This window comes from Artemia sp. Qi Xiang Cuo, chromosome 7 (assembly GCF_049724085.1).
Source record: "Artemia sp. Qi Xiang Cuo chromosome 7, ASM4972408v1, whole genome shotgun sequence".
NCBI lineage: Eukaryota > Metazoa > Arthropoda > Branchiopoda > Anostraca > Artemiidae > Artemia > Artemia sp. Qi Xiang Cuo.
The window spans coordinates 28,085,930-28,112,900 of NC_142800.1; the positions used below are offsets into that span (position 1 = coordinate 28,085,930).

Below are 26,971 nucleotides of genomic sequence, written 5' to 3' on the forward strand. Positions count from 1 at the left end.
CTAGGTCAAGTCACAATGTCTTCTTGTTATTGTTAATCGTTTCCATAGATTGATGCCAAGAATATTATTCCAAAATTATAATAAATTGCCTATGAGTTAGCAACCCCTTCGGGCTCACCTTAACTGGTAATCAATTTAACCCTTTTTTACAACCTTCATAAAATCCAATTAAAAATGTTATCGAGCTCTGTTTCACTCCTATTATTCAATCAGCAGTTAAGATCATTCAGAACAGAGTTATGCAAATGCTATACCTTTTTTTCGCCAATTGAGCTAATTAACGCAAATGATACAAAAAACATGATTTTTTCCCCTACGGCTGAAACCAGTATTTTTACATAAAGCCCATTAAACTATTGAACACGTTATACCAAGGTCTCTTGTAGGTGTCAAATCTATTACACATCTGAGTATATTCTTTGTACAGTTGATAATAATTAATAGTGGTCCAGAAAATGGATGTTGCCTCAGAAACCCGTCTGGTAAGCCATGTACCTTCTGTAGTAATAGATGCCTGCCCGTGGTCAGGCATATTATGCAACCTAGCTCTGTACCTTATAAATGCTTACTACTTATAATACTTTTAAGGACACCCATAGTATTGTGGTATAGTATTGGAGATACCAATTCCTGAAATCTTTATTACGTGTACCTGGGTCTTATGTAATACTACAGTACATTCGTTTGTTACGTAATACCATACGGAGTTGATTTTATTTAATAGAGGGTGTTTTGTTCGAAATGCAGGTGCTTGTTACGTAATCTCGCGTGCTTTCCTAGAACTCAGGGCCCACTAGTCAATTGGGAAACCCCCGGTTGCAACTGAGGATGGCGTACAAGTTGGTGTTACGATGCCTTTAAAATTTTTTTTGTCTTCAACACTTTTGTTTGGTCAATGCAAGTTTTTGTCTTTCAAGGCCGTATTTTCTTTAAATGTGTTTTTTTTTCTAAAGACATTTTTTTCCCCAGGGTATTTTTTCCCTCAAGATGTTTCTTTTCTTTGAGATATTTTTTCTTCAAGAGGTTTTCTTCGAGATGTTTTTTCTTCACTTTTTTTCCCCGGGGAACCTGTATAATCCGATGACAACAAAGGTTTTTGTCCGCAGTAGGAATCGAAAGTCGGACCAGAGATTTCCCCATGACATGTTAACCACCTAGACCAGAAAATCATTCCTAATGTTATATACCGAGAAATAAATTCTACGTGATAAGCTGTTTCACCGCTTGGAGAATTCCCTGTAGAGTTTCCAGATCGATAAAGCTACGGATTGCGTGTTTCCAATCTCTGGAAATATTTCCCATTGAGCAAAGGATTTCACTAGGTGGATAAACAACAATGGTTTTTGTTCGATGTACAGATGTTATTCATCGGGAATTAAAGTCTCTTGTTATTCATTTTCTGACGTGAGCTAGATGTTACATTATAGTTATGTAAATGCTGGGAGCAATATCCTCCCTTTTGCTTTTCCGTGTTACCAGGGTTACGCAAACAACACAAGTGAATTATTACGTAGACATAATAGCAAAAAGAGTTTTAATGATGGTATTGCTGAGGATCAATTAAGCCTGAACAAACCCGGACAAGGCAATTTTATACTTCTTGGTGATATGGTCATGATAGTTTTGAGGGGGGCTACTTCGGCTTGAAACAGTCAGTTCTACTTCTACTAATAAAAATTAGGATAAACAGGAATAAACACAGGAAAATAAAATATAAGAAAAAATGGAAGGAACACGAAAAAATACAGGAATGACAGATAAGAAAAAACACCCCCTATAGTATTAAACATTGAAGATTCATCCTGGAACAAGAAATCTAAAAGATAAAGACGTTTTATTGTACATAATAGTTTTACTAATAAACAAATTCACAAAAATTATTGAAACACTTTATTCTTAGGGCACCGAAATCAATATTAGAAGAATAGGAAAGGGTTATTTTCAACTAGAAAGACGATCAATCGAGGATTGTCTACATAAATGCTGAGAAGTTCGCCGTAAGTATACCCACAACATCAGAAATACTACTATACTACTGCATGCAAGCCATAGCTTTTAATCGTTGAATCTTTTACTCGCTTTCCAGTTTGGTCTGAGAACCTTTTTAATTCGACAAGAACGAGTATAAACCACATAATGTATTTAACATTCTCTTGAATAAACCTTTTCCTTATTCCCTTCAACCAGGGGTTTTATACATTTTCCCTTGTACAATTTAAGCCTTCAAAACATACAAAATTACTCTTCTAAAAGCAGAGAAGCCCCCTCTTTGCATTTTAGATACGGCTCATAAGTTTTAACATTCCCCCTTACTTTTAGTAAAACATTTGATCTATTTGAATATCTTTTCGTCTTTAATTGTATATTTCCTTATTGTTTAAAAAGGATATAGAAATTGAAAACATTTTCTTGAATGAGCTGTTTTCGTGTTGCGAGTGATTTTTTAAAAATTGGCTGCGTGGTGGCACCCTGTGGCACCCGTCATTAAGTGCTTTTCTGACGTTTGAATACCCTGATAGGTATTTTGTATTTGAAAAGTGAGAATATACTATTTCCTTGTTAGATCATGATGCTCCATAGCATTTCACGCCAGCCTGCCACTCTGTGACTGGCCCGTGGCACCCTCTGACACCCCTCATCATTCCCAAGGCATTTTAAAACATTTTCTTGATACAAATAATGTTTTAACTAAATTGGTCTGTGAAAGCGTTGACTTGCATATTGTCTTCAATTTTCAAGCATCAGCACACTTCACGCCTCAAGGTGGTACTCTCTGGTTGGCTCGTGACCGATACATTTGGTTCCAGTTCCGGCTATGCCCACTCTGGTCTCGGTTACAATTTTGGCTCCGGTTTCATCAATCCCCCCCTTCTGCCCCCCGATTTCACAGTTCTAATTCCATCAATTCTTCTCCGAGTTCCGCCAGCTCCAGGATTTCTTATGCGGCTGCCCCCGTGGTACTCTATGGATTATCATTGACACTAGCTAGTTTATTGAAACTTTTCGAACAGTTTTTTTGTACATTGGAAGGATAAACACTTACATCTTGCTTTAAAAAGTGAAGATGAAATATTTCAAGAAACTTTGCGCACATGATAAAGTTATCGTAGCATTGAATGCTGACAAAGGGAAATATTTGAAATATGACAAGCATTAATGGGAAGAAAAAAATCATCGAAGGTGATTGTGGATATGCGATAGTGACATCGCCAGAGATGATAGCACGCAAAGAGAATGTGAACCTAAAACTTTTAGTTGATGACGAAGGACAACCGTTTTGCTAGTGCTTGTTATAACACGTTAGTCCTTGACAATTCCTATCACCGTCTTTCTGGTAATAGCATTCAAACGAAAACAAAATGAAGACAAGCCTACTCTAGCATCAATGTCATTTTCAATATCTTATCTATGCACAGGAACTGCAATCTATGTAAAAATAATTTGTAATAGACAATGAAACCGCAAGTAAAATAAAAAGGGCTTTGACAGGCAATATCACCAAGGAATATAAAGATAAACTGATGAATACAAAACACCGGCAAGAGTTACTAGTACCATCGATAATTTACCAACAGTTGAAGTCAATGAACCCAATAGTATTAATGATGAAATGTATAGAGAGGTTGTTAAAAGTTGTGTATGACCCCGAAATGGAATAAGTGCCATGTCAAGAGAGAACATCATGAAATTTTTTTATGGAATGGATTCGAAATATTCATTTTTTATGATAATATTCTACATGCCATTATTTCAATTAAAATATTTCATTGCATTAATTTATTAAATTTCCATTATTTTTAGGGTACGCCAGCAACTTAAGCGTTTGAATGTTTATTCAAAAGTCGGAGATGCAAGAAAAGGAATTTTCAGAGACAAAGGTACTACTAACGGGCTCAAAAGGGGTCTACTAGAGTCTGAGATAAGTTAACAGAGTTTTTACCGAAGTCAGAGAGAGATGGGCAGGATTTTTCTTCCAAAGTCAACACACAGAGACAGGAAAACGGACGATCAGAGACACAAACACAGAGAGAGAGAGAGAGAGAGAGAGAGAGAGAGAGAGAGAGAGAGAGAGAGGAAGAGAGAGAGGGGGGAAGAGAAATCCCACACAAAGTCAGACACACAGAGACAGCCAAACATACGGTCAGACAAATAGACTTACACACATATAGAGAGAGAAAGGGAAAGAGAACAGGAGAGAGAGAAAAAGAGAGAGAGAGAGAGAGAGAAACACATACAAACAATTCCATAAAGTCAGACACACGGGCATACAGAGACAGGCAAAAAGACAGTCAGACACATAGGTACAGAGAGATATCAAAAATCAAACATAAACACACAAAGTCAGACACAAAAACGAGACAGGCAAACACACAATCAGCCACAGAGGTATGGAGAGAAAAAGAAAACAACACACAGTCAGCACACAGGCATGGCGAGAGAGAGACAAAAAACACACAAAAACACACAGAGTCAGATATACAAACACACACAAAGGTAGACACAGAGACAGTCATACACACAGGCACGGAGAAAGAGAGACAAAAAAACTCAAACACGCCGAGTCAGACACGCAAACACACAAAGCCAGACACAGAGACAGGCAAAAACACGGTCAGACAAACAGAAACGGAGAGCGAGAGAGAGACAAAGAACACACAAAAACACACACAAAGACAAACACAGAGGCAGGCAAACACACAGGCAGAAACACAGGCATGCAGAGAGAGACAAAAACACACGAATTTAGATAAACAAACACACACAAAGACAGACACGGAGATAGTCAGACACACAGGCACGTTGAAAGAGAGACAAAAACACACACAAATACATCAAGTCAGACAAAGACAGACACAGAGACAGGAAAACACATGCCCAGACACAAAGGCACGGAGAGAGAGACAGAAAAAAACACACACAAACACACATAGTCAGACATATAAACACACATAAGGACAGACAGAGAGAAAGACAAACACACAGTCAGACACAAAGGCAAGGAGAGAGGAAGACAAAAAGCACCCACAACTAGACCGAGTCAGACACAAACACACAAAGACAGACACAGAGACAGGCAAACACATGGTCAGACACACAGGTACGGAGAGAGAGAGGCAAAAAATACACACGCAGAGACAGATACACAAAACATACAAAGATAGATACAGAGACAGGGAAACGAACAGTCAGACACACATACACGGAGAGAGAGCGAGACAAAAAACACACACACAAACACAAAGGGTCAGACACACAAACACACAAAGATAGACACACAAACAGGCAAACACACAGTCGTACACAAAGGCACGGAGAGAGAGAGAGAGAGAGAGAGAGAGAGAGAGAGAGAGAGAGAGAGAGAGAGAGAGAGAGAGAGAGAGAGAGAGAGAGCAGAGAGAGAGAGAGAGAGAGACAGAGAGAGAAAGAGAGAGAGAGAGAGAAACACAAACACACAGGGTCAGACACACAAAGACAGACACAGAGACAGGTAAAAACACGGTCAGACACACAGGCACAGACAATGAAATGAGACTTGAATCGATTTGACCAATAAAAGTACCATCAACGGAGACAATGAAATGACTATCTGAATAAACTTGATCAGTAAAAGTACCACCTACCACAGTTGGGGGTACCCACAGCCAACCTATAAACAACTGTGGGTACCTACAACCAAACTGCCGCAACCCAGGGTACCTGAAGCCAGTCTACAGCTACCCCCGGGTACCTGCAACAGAACTTCCACACCCTGGGTACCTGCAGTCAACCTACAGATCCCCGAGTACATGAGTAGCGCATTCTACACACTCCAGATGGCAGCATAAGTGATTTTTCATTGATAGATTCCTTTCAACCTAGGTTCATTTAAGTTCACTTAGCATGGCACGCGCCATACTAACTGAACTTAAATGAACATAGGTTGAAAGTAATCTTTGAGTGTTTGTGCGTCTTGCTCTGTGTTTTGTATGTGTTTTTTCTCTCTTTCTCTCTCTCTCTCTCTATCTCTCCCTCTCTCTCTCTCTCTCTCTCTCTCTCTCTCTCTCTCTCTCTCTCTCTCTCTCTCTCTCTCTCTCTCTCTCTCTCTCTCTCTCTCTCTCTCTCTCTCTCTCTCTCTCTCTCTCTCTCTCTCTCTCTCTCTCTCTCTCTCTCTCTCTCTCTCTCTCTCTCTCTCTCTCTCTCTCTCTCTCTCTCTCTCTCTCTCTCTCTCTCTCTCTCTCTCTCTCTCTCTCTCTCTCTCTCTCTCTTCTCTCTTTCTTTGTATGTTTTTGTTTCTGAGCGTCTATTAACCTGTCTCTGTCTGTGGACTTTGGAAAAAATCCGGCCCATCCCTCTCAGACGTCAGGAAAATTCCCGGTTTACCTATCTCAGAATCTAGTAAACCTCCTATGAGCCCAGTAGTAATACCTTTGTCTCTTAAAATTTCGTTTCTTGCCTCTCCAACGCATGAATAAACATTCTAAACGTTGGAGTTGCTATTGTACCCAAAAAACAATGAAAAAGTAATGCAACAAAATATTTTTATTGAAATAATGGTCTGCAGAATATCATCAGAAAAAATTAATGTTTTGAATCCATTCCATAAAATACTTCATTGTGTTCTCTCTTGACATGATATTTTTTTTCCATTTTTGGGTCATGCCCAACTCTTAACAACCTTGCCAAGTATTTCATCATTGATAGTATTGGGTTCATTGACTGTATCTGTTGGTAACTGTCGCTGGTACTAGTAACTTTTGCCAATGCTTTGTTTTTCATTAATTCATATTTATATTCATTGGTGATATTGTCTTGCCAAGGCTCATTTTATATCACCTGTGATTTCATTGTCTATTACGACATTATTTTTAAATTGATTGCAGTTCCGGCACGTAGATAAGATATGACCAATGAAATTGGTGGCTGAGTAGGCTTGTCTTCGTTCTGCTTTGTCTTGAATGCTAATACCAGAAAGACGGTTATAGGATTTATCAAGGACTAACGTGTTACCACAAGCATTAGCTAGAATTTAGCCTTCGTCATCAACTGAAAGTCTTAGGTTCGCATTCTCCTTGCCTGATATCATTTCTGGAAATCTCACTCTCACATTTCCATCATCACCTTTGATGACTTTTTGGTATTCCAAAGGAATTGAACACCTCACTGTCATGACAACACACGCATAATGCTTGTTTCATAGTTCATTATTTCCCTTTGTCAGCATTCAATGCTACAAGAACTTTATCATGTGCACACATTTTCTTGAAAAATTTCATCTTCACTTTTTAAAATAAGATATAAGGGTTTATCCTTCCAAAGTAAAAATAATACTGTTTGAAAACATATAATAAACTAGCTAGTGTCGATGACCAGCTACCGAGTCTAGGGGGACAGCCACATAAAATATACTGAAACTAGTGGAACTCGAAGGTGAATTGGTGGAATCGGAACTGTTAAATCGGGTGGGGGGGGTAGCAGAAGTGGGGGATTGCCAACTGATGAAACTGGATCCGGAATCGGCATATCCAGAACTAGAACCGGTTGAATCGGTGACGAGCCAGCCAGAAAATACCACAGTGAGGTCTGAAATGTGTTGATGCTTGAAAATCGAAGACAATATGCAAGTTAACACTTCCTCAAGCAAACGGAGTTAAAACATTATTTTTATCAAGAAAATGTTTTAAAATGCCTTGGGAATGATGAGGGGTGTCAGAGGGTGCCACGGGCCAGTCACAGAGTGGCAGGCTGGCGTGAAATGCTATGGAGCATCATGATCTATTAGAAAAACGATGTCTTCTTACTGTTCAAATAAAAAATATCTATCGGGATATTCAAACGTCAGAGAGCGTTTAAGTGATAATGAAGGGAGCTGCAGGGTGGCATCACGCAGCCAATTTTTACAAAATCACTGGAAATACGGAAAAGGCTCATTCAAGAATTTTTTTTTAAATCCTATGTTCCTTTTAAACAGTAAGGAAATATAAAATTAAAGACGAAAAGATATTAAAATAGATCAAATATTTTGCTAAGAGTGAGGGGCGATGTTAAAACTTGAGAACTATATTTTAATTTTACAAGGGAAATGTATAAAACTACTGGTTGAAGGGAATAAGGAAAACGTTTATTCAAGAAAATTTGAAAACATTAAATGGTGTATGCTCATTTTCGTCGAATTACAGGTTCTCAGACCAAATTGGAAAGCGAGTAAAAGATTTTCCAATTAAAAGCCTTCGTTTTGATGTAGTATTATATTTTTGGTGTTGTGGGTATACTTACGGTGAATTTCTAAGCATTTATATAGACAATCCTCGATTGAGCGACTTAATTGTAAAAGATAACCCTTTCCTAGCTGTATAATATCAATTTCAGTGCCCTAAGAATAAAGTGTTTCAATAATGTTTGTAAATTTGTTTGTTAATAAAACTTGTCTGTCCAATAATTAGTCTTCATCTTTTAGATTTCGTGGTCCAGTATGAATCTTCAATATGTAATACTATATGGGATGTTTTTTCTTATCTTTCATTCCAGCATTTTCCGTGTTCCTTCTATTTTTTATATTGTTTTTTTTCCTGTATTTATTTCTGTATTTCCTTATTTTGGCTAGTAGAAGTAGAGCCATGGGCGTGGGGAGGGGTGCCTGGGGGGCTGCTGCCCCCCTAGACCTTCAAATTTACATTAGATATGGCTGAAAAGGCAGAAGGTTGGAAAAGCAGTTGATATAAGGCCCTCAATCACACTATCGACTGCCCCCCTAGACAATGTGCTGCCTACGCCCATGAGTAGAGCTCACTGTTTAAATCCAGATTAACCCCCCTCCCTCAAAAATGCCTGGACCATATCACAAAGAAGTGTAAAATTGCCTTGTCTGGGTTCGTTCAGACTTCATTGATCCTCAGCAATACCTTCGTTAAAACTCTTTTCGCTATTATGTCTACTTAATAGTTCACTTGTGTTGTTTGCGTAGCCTTAGTGACAAGGAAAAGCAGGACCTAGGCGTGCGTAATAATGTATTGAGGGATTAGTAACTCCAATAGTATACCCCCTATGGGCGTTTTAAACGTATTATAGTGCAACTACTAATGACTATATAATCAGATATAAATTACAAGGTTTTATTCAAGCCAATTTAAAGAAATTGACAGAGGGAAATATTTAGTCTAAGCACTTTTATTTTATTCTTTTAATTTTAATAATATAGTTTATTTTCTGCTATTTCAACTCAGTTTCTTCCTCTTTTTTCTCAGCCACTTCACATTTCCTTACATTTTCATGATTGAACGGTAGCTTGAGTTATAGAATTGTATATATAATAGATCTGACAGTATAAACAATTACCGTCGCTTTTCTTTTTGTTAAGGTTTTGACGGAAAATTTTTCCACATGTATTTTACCAAACAAGTTTTTCAGAAAAAAAAAATATAAAGGCAAAAGCGAATCTATAAAAGAAATCACGAAATTTGCTTCTGCTTTTTTTGCTTTTGTTTCCGTGTGTCAATACCCATTGAAAAATACAGTGCACAAACTAAATAATACGCATACCGAGTGAAACAAACACTAAACCTATAACCATTCAATTAGTTTTTTTTATCGTTACGCTCATTTTATTAAAGTCAACGAAACGTGTTATTTTACTCGTTCCCATGTATATAACAGAAACTACACTTATTGTTATTTCTTTGTCATCATTATCATTTCATAATATGTTCAATTATACGTGTGCCTACGCTTGATGTTCAGCACAGTTTTATTTGAAAAGACAGGGCCTCCTACCTTCAAGAGCTTTAATCTTGGCAAAAGCAAAAAAAGAAAGGTTAATTCAAAGGTAAAAATCTATACTTAGAAATGATTCTCTCTCTCATTCTCTCTCTCTCTCTTTCTCCTCTCTCTCTCTTGTTTAGTTTGTGCTTAAGGATAAATAAACAAACAACATCAGTGTACATAATGAATGCTCTATTTTACCAGAACATAACAAAAAAAAATTTAATTTACCTCCCTGTAAAACAGTTATTGGTAAATAATTGTAAAAAAAAAGCGACTCGAATTACTAGCAATCGTAAGTCTAAAACCATGGGTTTTGATATCAATATATACAGCAAAAGAATCAGCTTTTACGACGAATCAAAATGTGTAAATGTATTAAGTTTAAAGCTCCCTGAAAGCAACGAGCCAGAAAAAATTTGCCTGATTTGCGAATAAAAGGGAAAAAATCGTCAGTAGGGGTACTGATCTTAGAAAAAATAAACTTGTGATCTTCGAGAAATTTAATTTCAATACATATCGATTATCCAATAGACCTAACGGCTAAAGAGTATCGGATATTTTACAAATTCTCTATTAATATATTTGCCAATTTATTTTATTATAGGAGAAGACTATCTAAGCCATCAAAAAGCGTTTGCGGCCCACATTTTCAAACTTTCTGTAAGGGGTACCTCAGATTATTTGCATGAACACTCAGATGTTTGTGGATTTACCCTTTGATCTTCATTCATGTACACATATGGATGAGTTTAGGATGAGGCTTACATTATGCGTGCTAGGGGGCAACAGCATGCTCTTATTGCGGAGATGATAGTCTATTTCGAGTAATTAAAATTTCTTCGAAAAGGAAATTCCTTGCATGCGCTCTTTATCTTTAAGAATTTTTTTTTCAAAGTTAGACTTTGTTTAAAAGAGTTGAATTTGATGGATTGGTACCCCTCCTCGTAATTAGGGTAATCCTTGGTATAATATTAAAACAAACATATATTATATAAAAAAAATTATTTATTTTTTTAATGGAACTAAAGAGTGACATAAACAATTAAAACTAACAGAAATTAATCCGTAACTGAGGGGAGCTGCTCCCCTAATTAAGCTCGTCCTCTTTAGGCTAAAGTTTCAATTTTTCCCACATTGTCTTAAGAGTGAATATTCAAGCACAGGGGCAATTGGAACGGGACAAAAAGTATTTTTTGCAATATCTTCAGAAATGGAAAACTTATCAACGTGCATTTGCTTTAAACAACAAATATTTTAGCTCAAGCGTTTAAGAAGGGTAATCGGTGAATAAACACTTGCAATTAGTTATTAAACACACTTGTTGCATCCATAAATAATTTTGGCAGCACTACTAAATATTAGCGTAAAGAGTGGCGGGTTAAGGAGGGTGCAGCCCTCTTTATATACGGAAAAGTCAATTTTGTCTTTGAGATGAACAGCAGCCCCATCTAGTAAAGCCCCAGCCAAAATCATAAAATTAGTTATAAAGGTATAAATAAGAAATTAGTTATAACAATTTTGTGTTTTTCTCTTTATTTTTTATTTTCCTTTACATTAGGCTGATTGGTATTGTGTATTTGTGTACATTTTTCTACTAGCCTTTACTCTGCATATTAACCAACCCGTAAATATGTTATAAACAATAGAATAAATGGGGAATAACATATGAATTTGTATGGTTTTAGAAAAGTTCAAGCTGGAACCAAATCAATACAGAACTTTAAATAGAAATCCAAATGTTGATAAATACATATTAAAACAAGATGAAAAAAGAAGGTGGTAAAAAGCGAAGATGCAAAAGTAAAGATGTAAAGATGTGAATATTCAAGCAGAAAAGCCAAGGTCTAGGGTATACTTTCACAGTTGCAAAAAGTTTGGAAGAGTAGAAAGAAAAGTCTGTGAATCAAGACTAGAATACTGGAAGCTACAATGATGACAGTAGTCAATTATGGCTCTGAAACGTGGGTGCTTTGGAAGACTGAGGAGGATTTGTTACGTATTTTTAGAGGTATTGTTAGTAGAAAGGGGTCAGGAGGTCCCACGAGAACACCAAATATGGGCATAGAGTCCCTAGGGAGAACACCTGTGATGTCAGTCCCGATCCCACACCATATATGGGTATGGAATCCCAAGGGAGAACACGTTTCCGAGAAATTGATTGCGTAACCTAACGTAACCTCATGAGGTCGTGACAAGACATCATATATGGGCATAGAGTCCCTAGAGAGAACACCTGTGCTGTCAGTTCGACGGGGACTCCATATATGGGCATGGAATCCCTAGGGGAATGGATTTCAGAGAAATTGGTGTTCGTCCAGGAGAATTGTTCTCGGGCAAAGTTTATTAATGTCTTTGGAGTTCGTTCAGGAGAATTGTTTCCGGGTGAAGTTTATTATTGTCTGACGGCCGATGTCAAGGTTGATTGATTTGTCATGAAAGGGGAATTAATTTGTTGTTTCTAAGGGGAATTATTGATCTACGAAAGGGGAATTAATTTGTTGTTTCTAAGGGCAATTATTGATTCACGAAAGGGGAATTAATTTGTTGTTTCTAAGGGGAATTATTGATTCAAGAAAGGGCAATTAATTTGTTGTTTCTAAGGGGAAGGTGGGGAAGAGATATCTAGAACTCGGGAGGGAAAATGGATTTCCGAGAAATTGATTTCGTAACCTAACCTAACCTCATGAGCACGTGATGGGACTCCATATATCGGCATAGAATCCCTCGAGGGGAGAGGATTTCTGAGAAATTGATTGCGTAATCGAAGGGAGAGAATTCCCGAGAAATTGATTACGTAATCGGTAGAACCCTATCAGGAGCTCGTGACCGGAATCCATTTCTGGGCATAGAATGACGTAATCCATTAGGACAAATGGATTTCTGAGAAATTCACTACATAATCGGTAGAACCCTATCAGGAGGTCGTGACGGGGGTCCATATATGGACATAGAATGACGTAATCGACCAGTACAAATGGATTTCTGAGAAATTGATTACATAATCGGTAGAACCCTATCGGAAGGTCATGACGGGACTCCATATATGGGCATAGTATGACGTAATCGACTGGGACAGTTAGATTTCTGAGAAATTGATTACATAATCGGTAGAACCCTATCAAGAGGTTATGACGGGAGTCCATATATGGGCATAGAATGATGTAATCGACTAGGACAGTTGGAATATTTCAGTAGTGCTTTGTTATGGCTTACCTTGTCACAGTTACATTCTCTTGATTTTTCAAAGTTCATTTTGAATTTCTTTTATTGAAATGCAAGAACTGGAATATTCCAGTAGTGTTACGTCGTGGTTTACCTTGTCACATTTACATTTTCGTAATTTTTGAAAGTTCATTTTGAATATGTTTAACTCAACTACGAGGGTTGGAATATTTAAGCAGTGGTTTATCATCGTTTACCTTGTAACAGTTTCCTTATCTCGATTTTTCAAACTCCATTTTCAATTTGTTTCATTAAAATGCAAGATTTGGATTATTTCAGTACTGTTTTGTTGTGGTTTACCATGTCACAATTACATTTCTTGATTTTTCAAAGTTCATTTTGGATTTCTTTCGTTGAAATGCAGGAGTTGGAATATTTCAGTAGTGTTTTGTCTTGGTTTACCTTGTCACAGTTACATTTTCTTAATTTTTCAAAGTTCATTTTGAATTTCTTTCGTTGAAATGCAAGAGTTGGAATATTTCAGTAGTGTTACGTCGTGGTTTACTTTCGTTGAAATGCGAGAGTTGGAATATTTCAGTAGTGTTTTGTCGTGGTTTACCTTGTCACAGTTACATTCTCTTAATTTTTCAAAGTTCATTTTGAATTTCTTTCATTGAAATGCAAGAGTTGAATTATTTCAGTAGTGTTTTGTCATGGTTTACCATGTCACTGTTATATTCTATGGATTTTTCAAACTTAATTTGGATTTCTTTCATTGAAATGCAAGAGTTGGAATATTTCAATAGTGTTTTGTTATGGTTTACCTTAAAACAGTTACATTTTATTAATTTTTCAAAGTTCATTTTGAATTTCTTTCGTTGAAATGCAAGAGTTGGAATATTTCGGTAGTGTTTTGTCGTGGTTTACTTTGTAACAGTTACATTCCCTTAATTTTTAAAAGTTCATTTTGAATTTCTTTCTTTAAAATTCAAGAGTTGGAATATTTCAGTAGTGTTTTGATATGGTTTACCTTGTCACAGTTACATTCTCTTGATTTTTCAAAGTTCATTCTGAATTTCTTTCGTTGAAATGCAAGAGATGGAATATTTCAGTAGTGTTTTGTTGCGGTTTACCTCGTCACAGTTACATTCTCTTAATTTTTCAAAGTTCATTTTGAATTTCTTTCGTTGAAATGCGAAATTTGGAATATTTCAGTAGTGTTTTGTCATGGTTTACCTTGTCACAGATACATTCTATTGATTTTTCAAAGTTCATTTCGAATTTCTTTCATTGAAATGTAATAGTTGAAATATTACAGTAGGGTTTTATCATGGTTAATTTTATCATATTTTTATTCTTTAGATGTTCTAAAGTTAATTTGAATTTTCTGCTTTGTAATGCAAGAGTTGGATTATTTCCGCATTGTTCTTTATCGTTTACCATGTCAAAATCATAGTTTCTTAATTTTTTAAGGATTATTTTGAATTTCTTTCATTGAAATGCAAGAGTTATACATATATATATATATATATATATATATATATATATATATATATATATATATATATATATATATATATATATATATATATATATATAATATATATATATATATATATATATATATATATATATATATATCAAGACTCCAATATTTCTCGGGAGCGATAACTTTGTATATATATATATATATATATATATATATATATATATATATATATATATATATATATATATATATATATATATATATATATATATATATATATATATATATATATATATATATATATATATATATATATATATATATATATATATATATATATATATATATATATATATATATATATATATATATATATATATATATATATATATATCAAGACTCCAATACGTCTCGGGATCGATAACTTTGTTTATCCGAATCCTTTTTAAAGTCATCAAGGACTATGAAATCAAGTTTAATTTCTTTGACACGATTCCCCACGGAATTTAAAGAGTTGCAGGCAATAGCAGATGTGTTTATGGAATCCATTGTATTTCTTTTACATTGAACATAAACATTAGCAAACACAGTACTGTTTGCTCTCACAGAAAGAATGTGCTTATTCAAATAAAAGTTACATTCTCTTGATTTTTCAAAGTTCATTTTGTATTTCTTTCACTGAAATGCAAGAGTTGGAATATTTCACTAGTGTTTTGTCATGGTTTACCATGTCACAGTTACATTCTCTTGATTTTAAAAGTTCAATTTGAATTTCTTTCGTTGAAATGCAAGAGTTGGAATATTTCAGTAGTGTTTTGTTGCGGTTTACCTTGTCACAGTTACATTCTCTTAATTTTTCAAAGTTCACTTTGGTTTTATTTCGGTGAAATGCAAGAGTTGGAATATTTCAGTAGTGTTTTGACGTTGTTTAACTTGTCACACTTACATTCTCTTAATTTTTCAAAGTTCATTATGTATTTCTTTCGATGAAATGAAAGAGTTGGAATATTTCAACAGTGCTTTGTCATGGTTTACCTTGTCACACTTACATTCTCTTAATTTTTCAAAGTTCATTTTGGTTTTATTTCGGTGAAATGCAAGAGTTGGAATATTTCAGCTGTGTTTTGATGTAGTTTACCTTGTCACAGTTACATTCACTTGATTTTTCAAAGTTCATTTTGGTTTTATTTTGGTGAAATGCAAGAGTTGGAATATTTCAGTAGTGTTTTGTTGTGGTTTATCATGTCACACTTACATTTTCTTGATTTTTCAAAGTTCATTTTGAATTTCTTTCAGTGAAATGAAAGAGTTGGAATATTTAAGTAGTGTTTTGTTGCGGTTTACCTTGTCACAGTTACATTCTCTTAATTTTTCAAAGTTCATTTTGGATTTCTTTCGTTGAAATGCAAAAGTTGGAATATTTCAGTAGTGTTCTGTTGTGGTTCACCTTATCACAGTTACATTTTCTTGATTTTTCAAAGTTCATTTTGAATTTCTTTCATTGAAATACAAGAGTTTGAATATTTCAGTAGTGTTTTTTTATGGTTTACCTTGTCACAGTTACATTATATTAATTTTTCAAAGTTCATTTTTAATTTATTTCGTTGAAATGCAAGAGGTGAAATATTTCACTAGAGTTTTATTATGGTTTACATTGTAACAGTTTCATACTTTTGATTTTTGAAAGTTCATTTTGGATTTCCTTCGTTTAAATTCAATAGTTGTAATATTTCAGTAGTGTTTTGTCATGGTTTACCTTGTCACAGTTACATTCTCTTAATTTTTCAAAGTTCATTTTGGATTTCTTTTCGTTTAAATGAAAGAGTTGGAATATTTCAGTAGTGTTTTGTCTTGGATTACCTTGTCACAGATGCATTCTCTTGATTTTCCAAACTTTATTTTGGATTTCTTTCGCTGAAATGCAAGAGTTGGAATATTTCAGTAGTGTTTTGTCGTGGTTTACCTTGTCACAGTTACATTCTCTTGATTTTTCAAAGTTAATTTTGGATTTCTTTCGTTGAAATGCAAGAGTTGAAATATTTTAGTAGTGTTTTGTCGTGGTTAAGAGTTGGAATATTTCAGTAGTGTTTTGTCTTGGTTAAGAGTTGGAATATTTCAGTAGTGTTTTGTTGTGGTTTACCTTGTCACAGTTACATTCTCTTGATTTTTCAAAGTTCATTGTGGATTTCTTTCGTTGAAATATGTTTTCTTGTGCTTTACCTTGACACAGTTACATTTTCTTGATTTTGTTAGGTTAGGTTAGATCAAGTTAGGTTAGGTTAAGTTAGGTTAGCCTACGTACGCGCGTGTACGTAGGCTAACCTAACCTAACCTAACTTAACCTAACCTAACTTGATCTAGCCTAACCTAACCTAACAAAAATGTGACAAGGTAAACCATGGCAAAACACTACTGAAATATTCCAACTCTTGCATTGCAACGAAAAGAAATTCAAAATCAACTTTGAAAAATCAAGAGAATATAACTGTGACTAGGTAAACCACGACAAAACACTACTGGAATATTCCAACTCTTGCATTTCAACGAATGAAATCCAAAATGAACTTTGGAAAATCAAGAGAATGTATCTTTGACAAGGTAAACCATGACAAAACATTACTGAAATATTCCAACTTGCATTTCAACGAAAAGAAATTCAAAATGAACTTTGAAAAATTAAAAGAATGTAACTGTGACAAGGTAAGCCATGACAAAACACTATTGAAATATTCAAACTTATGCATTCTAACGAAAAAAATTCACAATGAACTTTGAAAAATCAAGAGAATGTTTCTGTGACAAGCGAAACCACGACAAAACACTACTGAAATATTCCACGTCTTGCATTTCAAGGAAAGAAATTCAAAATGAAGTTTGAAAAATTAAGAGAATGTAACTGTGACAAGGTAAACTATGAAAAAACACTACTGAGATATTCCAATTCTTGCATTTCAATGAAAGAAATTCAAAATGAACTTTGAAAAATCAAGAAAATGTAACTCTGATAAGGTGAACCACAACATAACACTAATGAAATATTCCAACTCTTGTATTCCAATGAAAGAAATTCAAAATGAACCTTGAAAAATTAAGAGAATGTAACTGTGACTAGGTAAACCACGACAAAACACTATTAGAATATTCCAACTCTTGCATTTCATCGAAAGAAATCCAAAATGAACTTTGAAAAATTAAGAGAATGTAAGTGTGACATGGTAAACCACAACAAAACACTACTGAAATATTACAACTCTTGCATTTCAACGAAATAAAACCAAAATGAACTTTGAAAAATCAAGAGAATGTAACTGTAACAAGGTAAACCACATCAAAACACTACTGAAAATATTTCAACTCTTGCATTTCACCGAAATAAAACCAAAATGAATTTTGAAAAATTAAGAGAATGTAAGTGTGACAAGGTAAACCATGACAAAACACTATTGAAATATTCCAACTCTTTCATTTCATCGAAAGAAATTCAAAATGAACTTTGAAAAATTAAGAGAATGTAAATGTGACATGGTAAACCGCAAAAAATCACTACAGAAATATTCCAACTCTTGCATTTCACCGAAATAAAACCAAAATGAAGTTTGAAAAATTAAGAGAATGTAAGTGTGACAAGGTAAACCATGGCAATACACTATTCAAATATTCCAACTCTTTCATTTCATCGAAAGAAATTCAAAATGAACTTTGAAAAATTAAGAGAATGTAACTGTGACAGGGTAAACCGCAACAAAACACTACTGAAATATTTCAACTCGTTCATTTCACCGAAAGAAATTTAAAATGAAATTTTAAAAATCAAGAAAATGTAACTGTGACAAGGTAATGCACGACAAAACACTACTGAAATATACCAAATCTTGAATTTCACCGAAAGAAATTCAAAATGAAATTTGAAAAATCAGGAAAATTTAACTGTGATAAGGTAAACTACATCAAAACATTACTGAAATATTCCAACTCTTGCATTTCAACGATAAAAATTCAAAATGAACTTTGTAAAATTAAGAAAATGTAACTGTGTTAAGGTAAACCACAACAAAACACTACTGAAATATTCCAAGTCTTGCATTTCAACGAAAGAAATCCGAAATGAACTTTGAAAAATCAAGAGAATGTATCTGTGACAAGGTAAACCACAACAAAACACTACTGAAATAATCCAACTCTTGCATTTCAGTGAAAGAAATTCAAAATCAACTTTGAAAAATCAAGAGAATGTAACTGTGATAAGGTAAACCACGACAAAACACTACTGAAATATTCCAATTCTCGCATTTCAACGAAAGAAATTCAAACTGAACTTTAAAAAATTAAGAGAATGTAACTGTGACAAGGTAAAGCACAACAAAACACTACTGAAATAATCCAACTCTTGCATTACAATGTAAGAAATTCAATGAACTTTGAAATATCAAGAGAATGTAACTGTGACAAGGTACACCACGACAAAACACTGCTGACACATTCCAACTCTTTCATTTCAATGAAAGAAATTCGAAATGAACTTTGAAATATCAAGAGAATGTAACTGTGACATGGTAATCCACGACAAGACACTACTGAAACGTTCCAAATCATTCTTATCAACGAAAAAAATTCACAATGAACTTTTAAAGATGTAACGGATGTAGAACTGACAAATTTATCCATGACATAACACAACTTAAACTTTCAAACTCTCGTATTTCCACTAAAGAAATTTAAAATGAACTTTGAAAAATCAAACGAATGTAACTTTGACAAGTTAAACCATGACAAAACACTATTTAAATATTCCGACTCTTTCATATTATCGATAGAAATTAAAAATTAACTTTGCAAAATCAACAAAGTGTAACTGTCACAAGGTAAACAACAACAAAACACTACAGAAATATTCCAACTCTTGCATTTCAATGAATGAAATTCAAATGAAATTTGAAAAATTCAAGAGAAGGTAACTGTGACAAGGTAAACCACGATAAAACACTACTGAAATATTCCAACTCTTGCATTTCAACAAAAGAAATTCAAAATGAACTTTGAAAAATCAATAGAATGTATCTGTGACAAGGTAAACCATGACAAAACACTACTGAAATAGTTCAACTCTTGCATTTCAATGAAAGAAATTCAAAATAAACTTTGAAAAATTAATAGAATGTAACTGTGACAAGGTAAATCACGACAAAACACCACTGAAATATTCCAACTCTCGCATTTCAACGAAAGAAATTCAAAATGAACTTTGAAAAATCAAGAGAATGTAACTCTGAAGTGGTAAACCATGACAAAACACTATTGAAATATTCCAACTCTTGCATTTCAATGAAAGAAATTTAAATGAACTTTGAAAAATCAAGAGAATGTAACTGTGACAAGGTAAACCACGACAGAACACTACTACAATATTCCAACTCTTGCATTTCAATGAAAGAAATTCGAAATGAACTTTGAAAAATCAAGAGAATGTAACTGTGACAAGGTAAACCACAACAAAACACTACTCAAATATTCCAACTCTTGCATTTCAACGGAAGAAAACCAAAATGAACTTTGAAAAATTAAGAGAATGTAACTCTGACAAGGTAAACCACGACAAAACACTAGTGAAATAATCCAACTCTTGCATTTCAATGAAAGAAATTCAAAATGAACTTTAAAAAATCAAGACAATGTAACTGTGACAAGTTAAACCACGACAAAACACTACTGAAATATTCCGACTCTTGCATTTCAACGAAAGAAATTCAAAATGAACTTTGATAAATTAAGAGAATGTAACTGTGACAAGGTAAAGCACAACAAAACACCACTGAAATAATCCAACTCTTGCATTTCAATGAAAGAAATTCAAATGAACTTTGAAAAATCAAGACAATGTAACTGTGACAAGGTAAACTACGACGAAACACTACTGACATATTCCAACTCTTGCATTTCAATGAAAGAAATTCGAAATGAACTTTGAAAAATCAAGAGAATGTAAGTGTGACAAGGTAAACCACAACAAAACACTACTGAACAATTCCAACTCTTGCATTTCAACGAAAGAAATTCAAAATGAACTTTGAAAAATCAAGAAAATGTAAATGTGACAAGCTAAACCACAACAAAACACTACTGAAATATTCCAACTCTTGCATTTCAAAGAAAGAAATTTAAAATGAACTTTGAAAAATTAAGAAAATGTAACTTTGACAAGGTAAACCATGACAAAACACTACTGAAATATTCCAACTCTTGCATTTCAACGAGAGAAATCCAAAATGAACTTTGAAAAATCAAGAGAATGTAACTGTGACATGGTAAACCACGACAAAACACTACTGAAATAATCCAACTCTTGCATTTCAATGAAACAAATTCAAAATCAACTTTGAAAAATCGAGAGAATGTAACTGTGACAAGGTAAACCACAATAAACCACTACTGAAATATTCCAACCCTTTCATTTCAATGAAAGATATTCAAAATGAACTTCCAAAAATTACGAGAATGTAACTCTGACAAAGTAAACCACGACGTAACACTACTGGAATATTTCAGTTCTTGCATTTCAGCGAAAGAAATCCGAAATGAACTTTGAAAAATTAAGAGAATGTAAGTGTGACATGGTAAACCACGACAAGCCACTACTGAAATATTCCAACTGTCCTAGTCGATTACATCATTCTATGCCCATATATGGACTCCCGTCATGACCTCCTGATAGGGCTCTACCGATTATGTAATCAATTTCTCATAAATCCAACTGTCCTAGTCGATTACGTCATTCTATGCCCATATACGGACTCCCGTCATTACCTTATGATAGGGTTCTACCGATCATGTAATAAATTTCTCATAAATCCAATTATCATAGTTAACAAATTCATGCTATATCCGTATTTGGACTCCCGTCATGACTTCCTGATAGAGTTTTACCTATTATGTAATCAGTTTCTCAGAAACCCATTTGTACTAGTAGATTATGTCATTCTATGCCCATAGATGGATTCCTGTCACGAGCTCCTGATAGGGTTCTACCGATTATGTAATCAATTTCTAGGGGATTCTCTCCCTTCGATTACGCAATCAATTTCTCGGAAATCCTCTCCTCTCGAGGGATTCTATGCCCATATATGGAGTCCCATCATGTGCTCATGAGGTTAGGTTAGGTTACGCAATCAATTTTTAGGAAATCCATTTTCCCTCTCGAGTCCTAGATCAATATGTCTCTTCCCCACCTTCCATGGGCGCCCATAAGCTGAATTCCAGGGGGGGCAAACTACGTCTAATTGCTACTTTTAATGCTATATAATAGAAATCTCAGAACAAAAATATAAAAATAAGGCAGCATCATTCAAGATAGGGGGGGGGGGCAAAAGCCCCCCCTGCCCCTCCATATGGGTGCCCATGCCACCTTCCCCTTAGAAACAACAAATTAATTGCCCTTTCTTGAATCAATAATTCCCCTTAGAAACAACAAATTAATTCCCCTTTCGTGAATCAATAATTCCCCTTAGAAACAACAAATTAATTCCCTCTTCGTAGATCAATCATTCCCCTTAGAAACAACAAATTAATTCCCCTTTCGTGACAAATCAATGAACCTTGACATCGTCCGTCAGACAATAATAAACTTCACCCGGAAACAATTCTCCTGGACAAGCACCAAAGACATTAATAAACTTCGCCCGGAAACAATTCTCCTGGACGAACTCCAAAGACATTAATAAACTTCGCCCGGGAACAATTCTCCTGGACGAACACCAATTTCTCGGAAATCCGTTCCCCTAGGGATTCCATGTCCATATATGGAGTCCCCGCCGAACTGACAGCACGGGTGTTCTCCCTAGGGACTCTATGCCCATATATGGTGTCATGTCACGAGCTCATGAGGATAGGCTAGGTTACGCAATCAATTTCTCGGAAACGTGTTCTCCCTGGGGATTCCATACCCATATATGGTGTGGGATCGGGACTGACAGCACAGGTGTTCTCCCTAGGGACTCTTTGCCCATATATGGTGTTCTCGTGGGACCTCCGGACCCCTTTCTACTATTGTTTACGGATATTTTTGCGTGCCTGTTTGTTTAAGTGTATATCAAACAACAAGCTCTGCGAAAAATAGGGTTCTATCCCAGTTTTTAGGGATGTAAAGAGAGAAAGGTTGAGATGGCTAGATTGTGTTTGGCGACTGAAGGATGAAAGATTGCCAAAGATTGTTCTTTTTGGCCATCCATCCAAGGCTGAACAAAAAGCAGGCATTCCCCAAATAGGGTTGGAATAGGTCGTAAGGAATAGTTAAAACGAAATTGGAACTTCCTTGGACGGGTAAAGAGTGAAGCTTTGAATATATTGGTATGGAGAAGGAGCGCGCGGAGCTATGTAGGTCTCATGTGACATGGTGTATCAATGTGTTTCTAGCAACAGTAGTAGTAGCAGTAGTAGTAGTAGTAGGGGTAGTAGTAGTAGTTGTAGTAGTAGTAGTAGTAGTAGTAGTAGTAGTAATATTAGTTGATGTTGTAGCAGTAGTAGTAGTAATATTAAGCTGTTACCGAATTTTTAACTGTTTACTGCCTCTTTCTATTGATACAGCTACACAATGGTTGGCTCTGCACTGATTTCAGATGCCCATAGCTAGATTTGTTAGTTTAATTTTTTGAATGCTAGTCTTCAAAAAAAAAATCCTGAAAGGAGCAGAATTTCTTTGCAACTTAGTTTCTAATAGTAACTTAAATCTAGAACAGTTGACTTACACTTATTTTGTAAGGGAATACGCTACTTAAAAATATACTTGATTTTTTTGTAGAGCAATCTGGCGGAAAATATCTCACTGAAGATCAAAATGAAAGCATGTGGCCAAATCAAGCCAAGTTACCAGAGTTGTCTTTAAAAGGACCACAGAAACCTATAAAACCTAGCAAAAGAAAGGAGCCAGCGAAGCTAATCACAAAACTATCGGAGAAGAAGAAGCCGAAATACTGCCAGTGCCTGAAACTGGAAATTGAGGTGCCACACGAAAAAGAGACGATGGAATCATTACTTGAATTATGCTATACAGGATACACAGATGCCAAGAATATAGACGATTTGGTAGAGGCCCTTCTTGAATACGAAATCGATAGTCCGATTCAAGACGTAGCCGAAAAAGCTATTGACAGCTTAAAGCCATTCACTGTAGAAAAACTACTGAAAAAGGTCAAACAATTGTTACAAGGAGATATAGAAAGCAAAGTTGCTGAAACAATGATGAGGAAGGTTAAAACCCGAAAAGATTTTCCTAAGTTCAGGAAACACTTACCTCTGAAAATGTTAATAGAGTATATAGAGGACAAAGAACTGACATCTGAGGACCAAAATACAGTCATTGTAGATCGGCTTGAAAACGTGGATGACCAAGAGAAACAGGTTGAGAAAAACGAAATTAACAAACTAATCGACAATCTAGATCTTGAAAGAATGAATTGCTCTGAACTTGAAAGACTAACTAATGTTTTAGCCCAGCGCCAACTTGATGCCAGAACAGTACTTCAAAAGGTGATGCAAATGAGCTTAAAGGGAACTGGAAAGTGCCATTCAGCATGTGGAGAATGTCTTCGAGAGTACTTGTACAATACGAAGTTCCACTACGAACCAGGGCAATGGAATACGACAACGATTCTGAAACCGCAAAGTGTTAAGGGACGGGAGACCATGCTTGGATCATTTTTAATTGATGAAGAAGAATTTATCACGACATTTCAACGGGACGCATTGTCTTCAGATGACAGCTGTGTGGATGGGCTTGTATTGTACAGACAGACTAAAAGTAACATTCAAGCTCCTGTCGCAGAATCTGAATTTGATATGGAAATCGTCATTGATCCAAAAGGCAAAAATACTCGAGACTGTCCTCTCAGAAATCGCCTTAGATATAATTTTGATCATAAAGCAAGCATATATAAGTGGAACACGAAAATTGACTTTGGTCAGCCACAGGATGTATACATCAAAATGAATCCTGTCAAGAAATAAATTTATATTCATTGTATCGCTTTGTTTGTGAAAAAGAATAAATATCAAACTAGAACTTCATCATACTGCGGAACATGGTCTCTTCTCTTGACAAGACTATATACATTAATACGTTTTATTTTTTCCTATCTAACATCAAAATAGAAAAATCAATTGAGGGATTCATAATCGACAATTTTTCAACAATATCAAAGCAGCCTTTCTCCAACAGATGATTTTATTGCATGCTTTGAAGCGCGTATCCGGAGGAGGGGGCACTGGGTACCCCTCCCCACGGAAATTTTTGTCCGATGTTTAAAACGTAACAAAATGTATATGAACAAACTTTTGATGGCTTTAATAAAGTTTTTTTTGTAGCCCCTCCCGCCCATAAAAAATGCCCCCCGGCCCCAAACAAAAACTTTGCATTCGCCCTTGTACGCTTTACAGCCAAAATGGTTTAAATATGGATAGAATTTCTCACACTAATAGAAGAGATTTCTTATGTATTTCTAGGAAATTCTAAGTTTTTTCTGATGTTAATATCTCAGCAAAACTTTCAGAGAAATCAAATAATTCGTGATAAAGCACTGTCAAAACAATTCGTGGTAACGAACTGTAAGCAAGGACCGATGCGGCTCAATAGTAACCGAAACTATAAGAAACAGAGTCTTGATAGCAATAGATTTATCAAAAGAATTGGACTTTGATACTTATTCAAAATATATAAAATTCATCAAGTTTAATGTTACCCATCAAAAGGTACAAACCTGAAAAAAATTGCCCAATTTTCGAAGAAAGAGGGAAACACCGCCAAAACATCAAGTAACTTTAATGAAAATCACACCATCAGATTCAGCATATCAAAGATTCCTACTGTAGAGGTTTCATGCTCGTATAGACAAAAAAGTGGAATTTTGTATTTTTTGCCAGAAGAAAGATCATGGATGCGTGTTTTTTTGTTTGTTTGTTTTTTCCCCAGGGGTGATCGTATTGAACCAGTGATCCTAGAGGAACGTGAAAGAGCTCGTTTGATTGAAAATTAAAAGTTCTAGTACCCTTTTAATTTACCAAAAATATTGGAGGGCAGCTAGCCCCCCCCCCCCTGTCACGCCCCTTTTTTTCCCAAAGTCACCTGATCAAAATTTTGAGATGACCATTTTGTTCAACATAGTCGAAAGATTTAGTAACTATAACTTTGAGGATGACTTGACCCCCTACAATCCCCGGAGAAGGGCTACAAGCTCTGAATTTTGCCCATTGTTTACATATAGTTATGGTTTTTGGGAAGTATACATATATTTTTTGGGGGTGGGGGAGGGGTCTGGTGGGGGATTAAGGGGAAGGATATTTACATGGAGGAATTTTTCTTAGGAGAAGGGAATTTTTCTATGGAGGATGAGCCGAATTTCACGGCATTTTTAAAAACAATCAGATATTACGTAAATGAGGGGGGTGCCCCTTCCTCAATACCTCTCTCTTTACGCTGAAGGTTCCAATAGTTATTCTTAAATAATTGAAACAAAAGGTCAAACTTTAGGGTAAAGAGCGAGGTATAGAGGAGGGGGCAACCCCCTAATATACCTAATAATTTCTTTTCTTCTTAAGTTTTTATATTGCTTCTTACTTTCAGTTGAAAAAAACTAGTTTTTTTAAGTTTAATTACATAGACGATAAGACATAGACGAAATGAGATAGGGAGTAGCGTTGGGTTTCAGATACGGGAAGTAAAAGGAAAACTCTCGTAGATAGTTTGGGATCGATCCCAACTAGAGCCTACGCTGTTTTTTTTTTGTTTTTTTTTTGTTCTTCTTCTTTGTTGTATAGTATACTGTCATCAAAAGCAAAACCATATATTCAGTCAAGGGGAGAATTACAGCTTAAATTGTATTTTTAGGAGGGTTCTTCCTCACTATCATGTTGTTTTTGACTATTTTCATGGATGTTAATCGAAAAAGAAATTTTAGAAATCCCAACAGTTATAAAAATGCATATTTAAAAGTGGTAAATATGCAATTTTCCACCGTTTTATCTTATCAGAAATCAAAATAGATCGTTAAAATTGGTAGAATGCAGCGTTTTTGTGTGTATTTTGGCTACTTTTCAGTAGCACTGAAGTTCTCTCGGAAGACCCTGTCGACCGTTTTTACTGGATATAACCAAAAAATCAAACTGAAACCACAAAAATACAAAAATGAGAATGTTGCGAAAAAAGAAAAATTTTGTCTACGCCTGTAAGAAGAAGTACGGTTTATGAGGTTGCAAGCATGTCAGTATCATATTTTTAAGGGAATAGTAATTATTCTGTTTATTAATTAGAAGTCTTGGATTCCCGTCATACAGGTGCACCTGCACATGCACAACACGAAACAAATGCCACGGGAGAAGAAAACGCAACAGAGGGTAGTAACAAATGCAAGATAAAAATATATAACAGACATCTTGACAGGGTTGCCACCGGTGACACTTTTGTGCCACTTTTAGCACTTTTTTATTAAAGTGGCACTTTTCGGGAAACGTGACACTGTTGTGTCACGTTTCCCGAAAGGTTGGTCACAGGGAACATTACTGCGACAATTATTTAGTGAAATCCCATTCGTAAATTTT

The 26,971-nt window shown here is 35.1% G+C and overlaps 2 protein-coding genes across 2 annotated transcripts in view; one reads left to right on the forward strand and one right to left on the reverse strand.

Annotated features, from left to right (window-relative positions):
• The window catches only part of LOC148950127 (uncharacterized), a 41,493-nt gene extending 17,048 nt beyond the window's left edge, over positions 1–24,445 (forward strand). The window contains exon 3 of the mRNA XM_089091463.1: positions 23,181–24,445. Coding sequence (XP_088947589.1) covers positions 23,181–24,385 — 1,205 coding nt within the window. The 3' untranslated portion in view covers positions 24,386–24,445. The remainder of the gene's footprint in view (positions 1–23,180) is intronic.
• LOC148950125 (uncharacterized) overlaps positions 1–26,971 on the reverse strand; it is a 344,013-nt gene that overhangs the window by 228,242 nt on the left and 88,800 nt on the right. The window lies entirely within an intron of this gene.